Source organism: Mixophyes fleayi, chromosome 1, assembly GCF_038048845.1.
Source record: "Mixophyes fleayi isolate aMixFle1 chromosome 1, aMixFle1.hap1, whole genome shotgun sequence".
In the NCBI taxonomy this organism is placed as follows: domain Eukaryota; kingdom Metazoa; phylum Chordata; class Amphibia; order Anura; family Limnodynastidae; genus Mixophyes; species Mixophyes fleayi.
Window position 1 is genome coordinate 255,414,155 of NC_134402.1, and position 13,940 is coordinate 255,428,094.

General features: G+C 39.7%; 1 protein-coding gene across 2 annotated transcripts in view; it reads right to left on the reverse strand.

The window, feature by feature from the left end:
* Window positions 1-227: 227 nt before the first annotated feature.
* Window positions 228-13,940, reverse strand: part of TTC39B (tetratricopeptide repeat domain 39B) — a 75,155-nt gene continuing 61,442 nt past the window's right edge. For both annotated transcript variants that reach the window (XM_075209844.1, XM_075209848.1), the window contains 9 exons: window positions 13,778-13,845; window positions 13,627-13,686; window positions 12,683-12,844; window positions 9,911-10,002; window positions 4,138-4,258; window positions 2,781-2,892; window positions 2,105-2,222; window positions 1,696-1,812; window positions 228-675 (listed from right to left, as the gene is read on the reverse strand). In XM_075209844.1, coding sequence (XP_075065945.1) covers window positions 579-675; window positions 1,696-1,812; window positions 2,105-2,222; window positions 2,781-2,892; window positions 4,138-4,258; window positions 9,911-10,002; window positions 12,683-12,844; window positions 13,627-13,686; window positions 13,778-13,845 — 947 coding nt within the window. In that variant the 3' untranslated portion in view covers window positions 228-578. The remainder of the gene's footprint in view (window positions 676-1,695; window positions 1,813-2,104; window positions 2,223-2,780; window positions 2,893-4,137; window positions 4,259-9,910; window positions 10,003-12,682; window positions 12,845-13,626; window positions 13,687-13,777; window positions 13,846-13,940) is intronic.

Here is a 13,940-nt window from a genome sequence, read left to right on the forward strand (position 1 = left end):
TTGTTTGTTTTAGTTTTTCTTTTAGTTTTGGGCCCCTTCCATGGAGCCCAAATTAGTATCTTGCCAAGGCCCCAGAGTGCTTAATCGGGCACTGGCCATGCTCATTTAGAAAACATGCAACTTTATTGAAATTCATACTTCATAATATTTCCACATTGTCAAGTACAATCTAGTAGCAAACATTTGAATATGGCAATTAAATATAAGAAACACACAGGCAAGAGGCATATTGTTTGTAATAGACTTTACTGTGGTTTTTAAATTATTTTCATTCAAGTCAAAAAGGGACACATCTTTTCTTTCATGGAGCAAAATATAAGTTTTTCCTGAATTGCTTTCTTTAAAGTATAGAATGTAGAATATGTATATATATATATATATATTTTTTTTTTTTATAGTACAATTACCATAGAAAATAATAGCTACATCGGACAACAGGTCAAATCACACAGGATAACAGTCAATTAATTTATAATTCAACTAGTTTAATCTCCACCTCTTCAGATGGCATGATTCTGTTCTGAAGTTCCAGCAGCTGAAACGCTCATTTACAAAAATAGTCCAGTGTTACTTGGTCACTAAGGGGTTGTCGGTGGTGAGCCTTTAAGGTTGCTGAGAGCTGCGTGAATCCGGAAGTGCAACCTGGATTCCATGGAGTAATCTTTATAATTGCTTCTGTAAATGACCGAAAAAAAATTATTAGCAAGATGCCCTCCTGTCACAGACGTGAATCAATGACAAACTGCACTTCTAGTAATAACCACACTTACCAACAATTTGCTTTTTAGTACTCAAAAAGGGCATGGTCCAAATAGGAATGGCCGCATCCAAATGTTTTATACAGTCGGTGTGGCTTAATTTGTCCCATTTTAAACTATGTCTGGTCATAAGTCTTACAGAAATAAAATGTAAAGTTCAGATTTTTTGGCTCTGTATTTATTGATTTGGAAACACAATAATCCACTCTGTTTCCAGAAGAACCTTAAAACAGCAGCAAGGTGTCAGTTTGTGATATCGATTGCTTTATGCATTCGTGTAGGTGAGCTCATAACATAATGTTTTGTACAGGGACTTGAGATGTTGGTAGCCTAAATCAGGATGATGATCGTGGAGAGCTATGTAGGTATTTCCCTGTTGTCCATTTGCAAATCAAACTCTTCTTTGTGAATGATTGAATTAGTCAGATATTTTAACAGTGCAGGCATTAGGCGGCATAATGTCAACCATCCAGTGTTTTTAATGCACCCACACAGAGTACCGGCCACTGAAATCTGAAGTGGAGAAAAAGCAGCCAAGCAGTTTCTTACACGTTAAACTACTGGCTACTACTCCTCCATATCAATGTTACACTGGGAGTGTGGTGCTTGGCTATGAAGTTACAGCTAAGCGCCACACTTCCAGTCCTTGGAGAAGAGAATGCCGCCTCAACCTTTCCACCTGCAAATGTAAGTAGTGAGTGTGGGTGCAATGTAAGGGGGCACTTCTGAGAGAGAAGGAGCCATCTAGAGTGCCCCCAGTGTGTGCACTGTCCCAGTGCCCAGGCCTCCTTACCCCACAGTTCTGAAGATGGCTTGTATAGAACTTCATATAAATGGCTAAGTTTCTAGCCATTGCAATCAAATATATTGACAGATCTCCATTTACTACTTCTAATGGCAAACATATAGAGGATAAAGTATGTAAAATAGTACTTACTTTGCAGTTTCAATGAACCGTATAGCTTTATCTGTATAACCTTGATCTTTGTATAGAAGTCCCAGCTCATAGTAGGTAAACGGGAGTAAATAGTGGTCATATTTAAGCCTCTTTTCGCTGAAATGTCAGACAAAAGAGTGTAATAGTCATTTGAAAAGACATTTGCCGTACATAAATAGACACTGTGGGAGAGCACGAGAGTGCTCCCATTTGTCAAAGATTACAGTTTATATTTTAATATCGGTGGTCAAACACAAAAATAATTTATTATCATAAGGAAGGCATAACATTAGTGGTGTGAACACCAAAACTTTTGGGAACCAATGCTATACTTTATACAGTGACAATTCAGAATGTAGATGTTGTATAAAAATAAAATGTTGGAAGTGCACTTCGTAACTCGCCATACCTCTGTATTACTTGATTGAAACAAAGCTCAGCCTGCAATAATCTACCCAGATGTTTTAAACAAAGACCTTTCAGCAACTGGACAAGGCACTGGTCATCTCCAAAATATTCAGTTGGATCTGAAAATTAAGAGGGGGGGGGAAAAAAAAAAAGGTGGCAGTCAATACATGTGACACAATGAACTGGCCACTAGTCTCATAATTAAGAAGATAACATTACATTATATACACACACAATATATATTTATTACACCGACAGGACCCCAACGGCAGTACAGCCTATGGCTATGGAAGTGGGTACATAATATCAATGCAGCTTCCATTATCCATTCACCTTTTTTTATAGTAAAATAAGAATACACTTAAAGGTGAACTCAGAGAACTGCTAAACCACAGAAATGCAAATTTGTGATCCAACAATGGCAGTTAGAGAAGAAGACAAGTAAGATTCCTGAAAGGGTCAATATAAATGATTTAATTCATCTCTCTCTCTCTCAATAGGCTATGTATCCATGATAAACACAGTTATACACATGCACAGGCCACTTATTTCCATTTTAAGAGCAAAATTACACTTGAGACTGACAAGCGTCACAGAAAAATGTGTATGTGTACAATCAGCAAGAGTAAATCTACTGCTTTAGGTTATTTCAATATAACACGACCCTTTACACTTACTTTTTTCATTTTGCAAAGCAGTTTCAGCTTTTTCAATCGTAACCAGCAGACTTTCTGTGAGGTCAGACCTTCTCCCAGCTATTGTGAAGCCATTCCATACATACATCATTTCCTATAACATAAGAAGATTGAGAAACAAACACTATGAAATCTCAGAGTCCTGGATGTAATTCCCTGTATATTAAGGGAGAAGCAACCAGGGCAACTACTGAGAGCACTCCGGGCCTTTACCCATGCACCTGGTGGGAGGCACAAATCCCTGACCAAGAGGCAGCACTAGGTGGGGAATAATGATAAAACCATAGTTGCCTACTCTCCAGGAATGTCCGGGAGACTCCCGAATTTTTGGGAGTTCTCCCAGACTCCCGAGAGAGCAGGCAAAAATCCCGGATCCAGCTGTCTCCGTAGTTGAGGGCAGGGCTAAATGTGACATTGTGGCCCCGCCCCCTGCTGCGATTGGGCAAAATTGCCTAAGATTGACAGCGGGCAGAGCATAACGGTGCACCACGAGTGGCCACACCCCCTCAACGGACCCCCTCCCGGACAGCTGCCTTCAAAAGTAGGCAAGTATGGATAAAACAAAGCAAGTATAAAACTGCAGGCACTCATACCAACAAATCAGCAATTTGTTTGAAGCAATCTTGTGCAAGTTAGACAATCAAGGTGGCAAATGTCTTAGTGTTTGCTAATTATTATTGCACACTTTCAAATACACTAACCACCATTAGAGTTTCCCAGTCTACATTAAAAAAAAGTGTAGCGGTTTAGTCCAACAGACTCTGATAATCTATAAGTGCATTAGTAGGTTTGAATTATAGGGAAATAAGGTATCTGGGTTGAAGATTCCCAGTGACAAAATAAAGCACTGCGTGGAAACCCAGGACATAAAAATAATTCTTCAATTATGGCATTTTCATTCTAAGTCAGTTTTAGCATTAGTTTATAGCATGTGAACAGGGGCTGGCTGACTCAGTTCAGCAGCCTACTAGGAACATTTTATATGGAAACAAAAAATGAAGATAGCCAAGTGACCCACCCCAAGGTAGCCCAATATGGGCAGATGCCCCTTTGTCCCCAGCCCAGCCAGCCCTAGATTGTAACACAAACGCAGCAATGAAATGCAGGGGCAGATAAGTCTGTGCAATAGCACAATGGTTTCTGCTGATAGGGTGGCTTGAATGACTGGAGCGAGTATCCTTAGCCCGATTTCCTTCTCAGGGCCTCTGGAATTAGCATGCTGTCAGGAAAATTTAAATTATTTTGCCTACTGTTTGACAGATAAAATAGCCATACAATGGAACAAGTTACCACTTAATTCACACAAGTGAACATATGTCATGTACAGTATAACTCTTACCAAAAGTGGCAGAGTCAGTTTGACAGGGTTAGCAGCTGCATATCTTCGAGACTTCCTAACAGCAAATTTTTCTGTTGGGATTGACTTCCCAGCAATTCTTTGTTTCAAACCTTCTACTTGCCTATAAAAAAAAAAAAAAAAAAAAAAAGAATAGAGAGAGAACACTCTGAAAATAAGAAGCCATTCATATAGGCCACTCAAAGCCACAATAACAAATCATGGAGACATAATTACACATGTTTCTTTTGTCAGCAACAATACAAGTGCTTTCTGTTCAGTGAAGAAGACAAAGAATCCCTTATACTTTCATACCATTGTCACCTAAAAAGCAAATCTATTCTTTTTTTTTTATTCATAAGTTAAGCCAACCACCCACCCTGTCCTGCCTGGAGAGCATGGGCATAACAGAGGAGTCCTTTAAATAGATTCTCTTTTGAGTTTCAACTAGGAGAGTGGACAAGAGGGAACACTGGCATATTGGTGGAAGAGTCAATATCGTGTGACAGGATGGACCTCCTATGTCTCTCTGTCTGTTGTATTGCTGGGGACCGGCTGGGCTTGCCTTGCCACCGTCCCCTTTTCTTTATCCCAAATGTGCCCTCTAAATGCAGTAGGAGGGGCCTTATGCTCTGCCACCACTAGACTCCTTAGCAGCACCTAGAACCGCGTCCTTCTTTGTAACTCTTGATGCTAGTGTAATCCCTTGCTGGTACACCTGATCTCTTGCCTTCAGTTCAGAGTTGCTGTGTTGCTGTGGATGGTTCCCCCTGGCCTATCACACTTGCCAGAGCTGCAGGCTAGTGGCAGATTTGATTGGGTCTAATCTGTAGGTCACAGGAATTACAGCAGGTAAATAGGTGTTAAAGCAGGTTCCTTAAGCAGTGATGTTTATTAGCTCAGGAAGTCCTAAAAAGGACAGTTACACACACCAGTTCGTTGTACTAGCGATCTTTCCAGAAGTTACAGATGGTATAATAATACATTACATGGTCAAACAGTCCTCCTGTTATACAGATTTACACACGTTGTCAGAGGACAGCCCAGAACCCTGATCCATCCAGGCACCGAAACGTCTCATATCATATTAGATAATTTAACATCAGGATATAATCTAATCTTGCATCTAGCAAAGTTTAACTTTCACACAAACCTGATTTCCTCAAATTTGCTGACTATATGGTTCGGAGGTTTCCTGTCTCGCTTGAAAGACATGCTAACAGGTAACAACCCCCTGCCGGGCCTTCAGGCCAAAGCAGGCGTTTGTGTAAGAAAGGAGGAAAGGAAATCCTAATTTAAGTTAATTATTTTCATCTCAGAAGTGACAAACTCATTTCCTCTACCATAGCTACAGTACATTCCCAATACACAAATATAACAGTATCAAAATCAGTACATTTGAAATGATATAAATTGGCACACTGCACTAATCATCATCATCATCATCACCATTTATTTATATAGCGCCACTGATTCCGCAGCGCTGTACAGAGAACTCATTCACATCAGTCCCTGCCTGATTGGAGCTTACAGTCTAAATTCCCTAACATACACACACACAGACGACAGAGAGAGAGTCTAGGGCCAATTTTGATAGCAGCCAATTAACCTACTAGTATGTTTTTTGGAGTGTGGGAGGAAACCGGAGCACCTGGAGGAAACCCACGCAAACACGGGGAGAACATACAAACTCCACACAGATAAAGCCATGGTCGGGAATCGAACTCATGACCTCAGTGCTGTGAGGCAGAAGTGCTAACCACTTAGCCACCGTGCTGCCCACTAATAATTTAAATATATTTATACAATAATTTATTTATAAGTGATCCAGCCACATATCGCCTCAAAGTGGCTGTGCGCGCCAGAAGGGCTCTTAAAATCTCTCTGGGCCAGATTTGTTTTAAAACGCACGTGAATCGGGTATCGATTGGTGCGACATTTCTAAAGGCTGACAGCTGCGGTTCCCTCCTAACATAAGTTAGACGCCATAATCAAGTATGTTCATATATTTTCTACTGTGTGGCATAATATAATATGGGGGCCCTACTGTGTGGCATAACACAATTTTGGGGCCCTACTTTGTGGCTTAATACAATTTGGGGTCCCTATTGTGTGACATAATACGATTTGGGGGCCCTATTGTATGGCATAATACGATTTAGGGGCCTTATTGTATGGCATAATATGATTTGGGGGCACTTAATATCAATGGAGGGCACGCACTCAGACGTGAGGAAAGGGGGAGGTCTTAATATAATATGGGAGGTAGGCTATTACTTTAATGGCGGAGTATAGGTCGGGGCTAATTATTTAATGGGTGCTATTTTATTTGTGAGGTGATGGGGCAATTTAATTTACTGGAGGGGCCTATCAATTTAGGAAGGGGTGATTGGACCTTTAATTTAATGCTGGGGTGGTTTGGGGCTAGTAATTGAATATGGGTGTGAGTTTCATCATCATCATCTATTTATATAGCTCCACTAATTCCGCAGCGCTGTATAGAGAACTCGCTCACATCAGTCCCTGCCTCATTGGAGCTTACAGTCTAAATCCCCCAACACACACACACACACACACACACACAAACACACACAAACACACACACAAACACACACACAAACACACACACAAACACAGACCGAAAGAGACTAAGGGCAATTTAATAGCAGCCAATTAACCTACCAGTATGTTTTTGGAGTGTGGGAGGGAACCGGAGCACCCGGAGGAAACCCACGCAAACACGGGGAGAACATACAAACTCCACACAGATAACTCATGACCCCAGTGCTGTAAATGTGAATATGAATTATTTAGTGGTTGTGGGAAATGATTATATTTATTAAATGTAAATGATATTTAAATTTATTGTTGGGTACGTTTGAAGGGAGGGAAATAGTATTTCGATATATATAATAAATAAACCTATTAATTTAATGTTGGGGCTTTTTGGAGGGCAATGGATATATTTGTCAAATGTGAATACTATTTTAATTCTGGGGCTGGAGGAAGGCCTAATTATTAAACGTTGGTGCTATTAATTTAATGCCAGGAGTGGTTGGAGTTTTCCGAATTTAATAAACTCATTTTCTTCCAAATAGGGCCCACAACATTCCATGATCCAAACAAGCAGCAACTAAAGACCAGCAGCCACGGGTGGTGAAAGTGACAAGAACAGGTAGGAGAGAGCAGAACAGTCTGCCAACTCTCCTGAATCTGATAGAGCAGTCAAGAATTTGGGTGACTGTCTCGCTTAGTCAGGATTTGGTCCAACTGGAAGGATAGTTGGAAGGTATATCCTGCTTCACATTGTACTGCTCGTGAAGGCAGAACTGCTGCACCTAACAGTAGTGCATACAGTATTGCCTGTGTATTTATCTAACATTTCTCTAAAGTGATAACCATGTTACATAATAGGGGCAGGCTGGGTCGGTCCCATAGTGGGCTACCATGGGCTGGGTCACCTGCTTTTTTTCCCCTTTGAAATAGGCTGCTGAGTCGACGAGTCTTGCTCCCCGGGTCAAAATTTGCCAGCAAAGCCCCCCCACCAGACCTGACACAGCCTGCAGAGCAAGCCGAAGCGCTCTAAGTCTCACAAGAAATGTTGTGAGACTAAGAGCTTCCCTGTTCACATTACAGGAAATTCCCACCCAGATGGATGTCAGCAGCACCAAAAGCATAGATGAGCACAGTGGGCTTGGGGTGTCATAATGTGCCTGAGGTTGGGGTTGGCATGATGGCTGGGGAGGGCATATTAAATGTAATGTTTTATTATAATGTATGTATCAACGCCGCATGTTGATCACGTCCCCAACACAATGTAGTCATGCACTTTTTGCACAGTTTGTTTCCTACGCATTTATGGGTGAGGGCCTCAAAAGTTCACAGCACCCGGGCCCCAAATCTCTCTTGGTGGTCCTGTACATACAATTGTCGGATACTATGCTGCAAATAGAGAGTCAAGCTGTGCGTAATACATTTGTATCTCACAAGACACCATATAACAACCTTCTTTCCCATAGTCACCATGGTGGCAATACCAGGAAAAGGTCAGCACAGGGCGGGTAACAGACAGCAACCAGCTAATCCACAGAGGACTATAGTAACATACCCCAACACTCTGTAGCTATCCAGCTGCTATGGAACTAGATGTCTCTGAATACCTTCCAATCTATTGTGGGGCATGCTGGGACTGTTATTCCACATAAACTGGAGAGCCACAGAAGGTGTAAGGGGGCTGTTCCTCAAGCATACTTCCGTTTCACAGCAGCATGTTTTCATAGATTCTTTTATTAAGATACAATAAGCTTTCCAAAAAGTACTGTCATTATTATTAATATCATCATCATCATCATCATCATCTGGAACAGAGGTGGGCCTGCATGCTTTAAATGCCAGGGCTGATTATTAGTCCCAGTCCGGCCCGGCCACTGACTACAGGGAAACTCCCCTTCCCCACCCAGTTCCCTCCCTGAAATTTTAGGCTGTAATAAGTGTCCATGGCGTTCAAATATGAATGGAACGTGGCTGCAAGCTGTGGTGTATGGTCTAGTTTTGGGCATACAGAGTGATTTTGTGGATGATATGCAGAAAATCACCATTTACGTCCCTTGATAAATCAAGCCCTCTGAATGGATCTGGTCAGTGCTGAAAAGACATGTAAAATGGAAAGAATGTCCAATTCTAATAAAGCAGAACAAGATCTAGTGCCATTTATAAACTACAAGTTAACCCGTGCATGATACTCATGCATTCTAGTCAAATCAAGCTACTTAAGGTGTTAAAAAGGTTCTTGTCATGCATTTGGGTCTATCCCAGGCCTCCTCAGGGGAAGAGCGTTACTTCCCGACGCAAGCGCCGATTTTTAACATGGTTTTGTCCACATGTCACCACCTCATCATTTTTTTCCATCACCTCATCCTTCATCTTCATCGCCACATCCTTCATCAAGCTACTTAAGGTGTTAAAAACGCCCCACTGTCACCCCCGGCAACCACCAACCACTCCCAACTGTCACTTCTCCTTCAAGAAATATATAGGTCAGTGTATAACTCTTCCCAGCAGGTGGCGCTGCAGCTTGGTTTTTTTTTTTTTTCACACACGCCACTAGGCATTTATATAGTAGATACTCATAAGTTAAAGCTTTATCCTTACAGCAGCTTCAGTTAATTGGCTAATGGTGCTGTTTCCTGTACAGGACTGAACTTTGAAACGCAATTCAAGTTCCGTGTAGGGTGAGAACCGAAACAGCTGTCAGCCAGAGATCGGAACTCCGATATGAACAGTGTAGTGTAGAGCAAGGAGGAGTTCTACAGTATCAGTATAAAACTATCTCAAATCAAAATTGAATATGAACAATTTGTAGAAAATATTTCTCCAATCAAAATTTCTAGAAACTAAATACTGAACCCTACTTGGTGACTGTAATTGTATTTTTTTTTATTTTTTTTTAACACTGTTCTTACATAACAAAACCTTTTACTCCGATCGAAGTACAGCCTAACAATTACATCTGACATATTATAGTTGCCAGACTACAATGTCCTTGGCTCTGCATCTGAAAAATGATTATTGATTTCTACCATTTATTTTTGTCTGACAATGTGCCATGATATTTCTGATATACGGTTTCAGCATTACGTACGAAGGATGACTGGACTGTGAATAATTTGATGGCCGAGACCAGTTCTATTAAAAGCAAACTTTGTTGCAGAATAAAAAATGTATAGATCATCGTATTTCCAAAAAGATGCCAAGACATAAAGAAACCAACTCTCACCTGAATAATGCAACTATATCTTCTCCTGTGGTTTTCACAGCGTCCTCTGGAAGCATGCTGAGAATTGCTGCTTTTTGGAATACATAGGTTGCCTAAAATCAGAAATATAGATTCTTAAACAGTACAAGAGAATTTTTATTTCCTACAACAATCAGAAAACCCAGAACTTATTTTTACTTTCCTTTATATTTTAGTATTTTAAACAAAACAAGTTGTAACAACAAAACACGTAAACTATTTTAAAATAAAGTTTACAAAACACAGTTAAACAACCAGGAAGAGATGTAGCTCGTTTGCAGCAATTTTTTTTTTCTGCGTGACATTTTAGTAGATCAATTCGTCAACAGAACCACAGTGTACTGGTTTTGGTGGTCTGCCATAGCCAATTTATTTCATATAAATGCACAGCAAACGTATAAATCATAGTAAATGTACAGTGCATCCTTTGTCATTTGAAGGATGTGTGTTTAGGAGAGAACTAATTTCAGTACACTCTGGTGTAATAACAATTTGAAAGATATGTAGCTCTGATTGCTGAAAGTTTTAGAAGGGACAGCTCCTACAAAGTTATATCAAAAGACATATCGTTATAGCAACTGACTTGTTCTGAAAGTGGCAGTGATTCACAAGAATTACTGGTCAGCATTATTGACTTTGGTGGTTTTGGTGCAATGAAATTCAAACCAGTTTATCTTGCAAAGGGACTATAAATGTAGGTGTTACGTAACCAGTTGTGCACTCACTACCCACAATAATGACAACATCTCAGTTGAATGTACAGTATTCTATAAACCATGTATCTTCTATGGCACACAAAAAAGTCAGTTTTATTGTTCTATGCACTACAAGATACTCTTTATTAACATTCACAGCAAAACAAATTCTAATTTTTGCAACATATTATAAAACAAAAACTATCATTTGGATTTGTCTTTTGCTAATTACTCACAATTCATTGATGTACTGTATAATAATAGGTGTGAAAAAAAAAAAAAAAAGGACTGATATTAGAGGCACACGCTTTATAATAATACAAATATAACTGATCACTTGTCATCCCCGTTCCCAACCTTGTAAAAAACAAAAACAAAACAAAAACAAAAAGAAAAATTCTCACAACTTACACATACGTCAAAGTCAGTAAGGCTTCCTTTAAATCTAAAAAAAAAATCCAATATGGAGCTATAGATGTTGGTAGACCAACATTTTCAGAACTGTTCTACAAAATCTGAATTTCCCACGTAATTCATGTCTGAACGCAAATGAAATGACTCCCTACGCCTTAAGAGGCGGATCGGGGGAAGAGAAGGGACGGACTAATGTAGGTCATATACATTAAAGGCGTGACGAGACAGATGTTTCATGATCTGTGTTGCAAGTACGCTTGTTTCCATCCGTAGCTTTTGCACCCACTACAGGGCAGGTGTAAATACTGACTGATAGTGATGACTGACTGACACAGTATAGTCTTTGAATTAAAAATTACATGTATTCGGGCCAGTAGCTCTCACAGCACATGTGCATGCAACCAAGAAACTATGGACAGTACACTTTGAAAGCATATTTATATTAATGTAAACAAATTGTATATTATTTGAAAATATTTATAAAGGATTATACTATTAAGAGTTGTTATTTTATTTCATGATCAAATAAAAGTTTTACATGTTCTGATGTAACCATCTATTGTACATACACATGTGCGTATACTGTAGTCTGTTCTGTGTGGCTATGTAAGGCAAGCACTGTTTAGGAAGTACATGCCACCAAGATTCAAAATCGAAACTTATTTTGGGATATGCTTGGATATGAATATGGTCAGAACGAAGTTCAGTGTTCTTTTTAAAAACACAACTTAAGTGCAAGTTGCGTTCGGACATGTATCAGGCCATATATATTAAACACCATACCACAAACAAACCTACAACATTATAGTTAATATCCGACTGTCTGTGCTTTTTGTGGCTCCCTGTACATGAATATACTTAGCAATTTTATTTGTGGTCTAAACATTTTACAAACCACAAACAAAGCATTAACAATGTTCTGTCCATAAAATAGTTATATTCCAAACAAATTAAAAAAAGACCATAGAGAGACAAAACAAGGCATGAACTGTGGAGCTGCAGGCTGACTGAAAATTTGCTAGTTATAAAAATCTTTGATGATGTAGAAGACAGGAAACGAAGAGGAGTAGGAACAAGCTTTTCTGAAAAGCATAAGGGTTGCGAGACTGGGTGAGAGTCATGGGATAAGCTAAAAATGAGTTGTAGCTCCAGAGAATTCTTACATATATGTGAGACAAGAGTTGTTTAACAACAGGTCCTGGGATAACGGTGTTCTCTAGGTAATGAGCATGTTGTAGTAGTGATGTTATAATTATTGACAGAGCTTTCTGGGACATTAGATGGGTATAGAAGTACCAGTTCTGCTTGTGTAAGTTCAGTTTTAGCTCCCATACAAATAAACATGTCAGTGTCATTTGAAACATTGTTAACAAGAACATATCGACAGGGGTCATGCAGGTATATCCAGTGCATTATATTGGAAAAGAATGTTGAAAGGCAGTATAAAAGAAAGCAGAGGGTGTAAACTGCACACAGGAAATGTGGTAAATGTGGTAATGAAGTAAAAAAAGAAAAAGAAAAAACAAAAGTTAAACTGCCCTCTCTCTAATCTTTGATTAAAGTACAGATCCCTGAATAGTGAAAGTACACGTATGCAATAAAACAAAATCATCTGTGCAATAAGATACAGAACAAGCTTACATACCTTTGACCACTTGCTTTCCTTGCACAGCAGGTCAGCGTAGCGGTATGCCTGCAGCCAGTCTTGCTGAAAAGAATAGCACCACATCATCTCCCAGTAACAGAGGTGGTGAATCTGCTTCCATTCTTGCTGAGCAACAATGCATTGCTGGAAGGTTGCCTGCGCCTGCACAATAAATAAGAGGACAGATTGAAAATAGGAAAGATCTGGTCATCACTTCATTTTTTGCATCTATAAAAGCTATTAGTAGGTAGGGATAATAGGATTAATTATGTCCACTAAAGTCTACCTGTATATGTTGTGTAGGAAATGGTATCATACTAACATATCTCCCAACTGTCCCGATTTCATTGGACAATCATGATTTTAGGGCTCTGTCCCACCCCGGGAACATGTATGTCCTGTGGGTGGGAACGGGTCTTCTGTTCGCAGCTACTCTGCATAACTGGTGCCGTGCTGCAGTGTTTGGAGAAGAAGTGTGATTTCTGAGGGGCAGCCTAGTGCTTCACAGTGCTAGCCAGCCCTCTGGGAGTGGTCATGCCCCTTTCATAACATGGCCATGCCCCTCCTGATGCCAGGTACTCAAATGTTGGGAGGTATGTAATACACAATCATACCTTTACTGCCAAGACTAGTGTTCCAAAACATATGGGTGGCAGCATTTCTGGACTTCTTCAGGGAGGGGGGCAATTATTTAGTCTTCAAAAAGGGCAAAGTTGCAAACCCATAGCCTGATAAACCTTTGGGTTGTGAAGAGTGAAAATCCCAGCTCAGCTTTGAACCCAGAGTTATCATTTGGTTGCTTTGCTATAGATGTTCTAATTATGAAATCTGCTCTTTACTTGCTAAAATCAGTTAAGAAAATTAGCAGTTACTATCTTGTATATTTTGACAATGTTGTAGGGGCAAAACACACTGTAATGTTGGTTGAATGACAGAAGTATTACCTGTTCAAAGTTTCCTTTAAGTACATCTATCCGAGCGGCATAGAACAGAATTAGAGCGCCCTGAGAAGAGGGAAGTATTCACATGAAAAAAAGTTTATTTTATTTATATACAATATCCAAATGTATCCAAGTACATTAAAAGACCACCTACATTTGGAAATTTCTCGAGGTAGGGTTCAATAAGTGCATCTGCTTCTTGTAGATTACCTTCTCCAGTACCTAGAAATAGAATTGCATAGTCATGATTAACTTTATGAGCATATGAAAGATCCGAAGATAGCCAATAGCAGCTCTGGTCAGTTTATGAGAAGGAT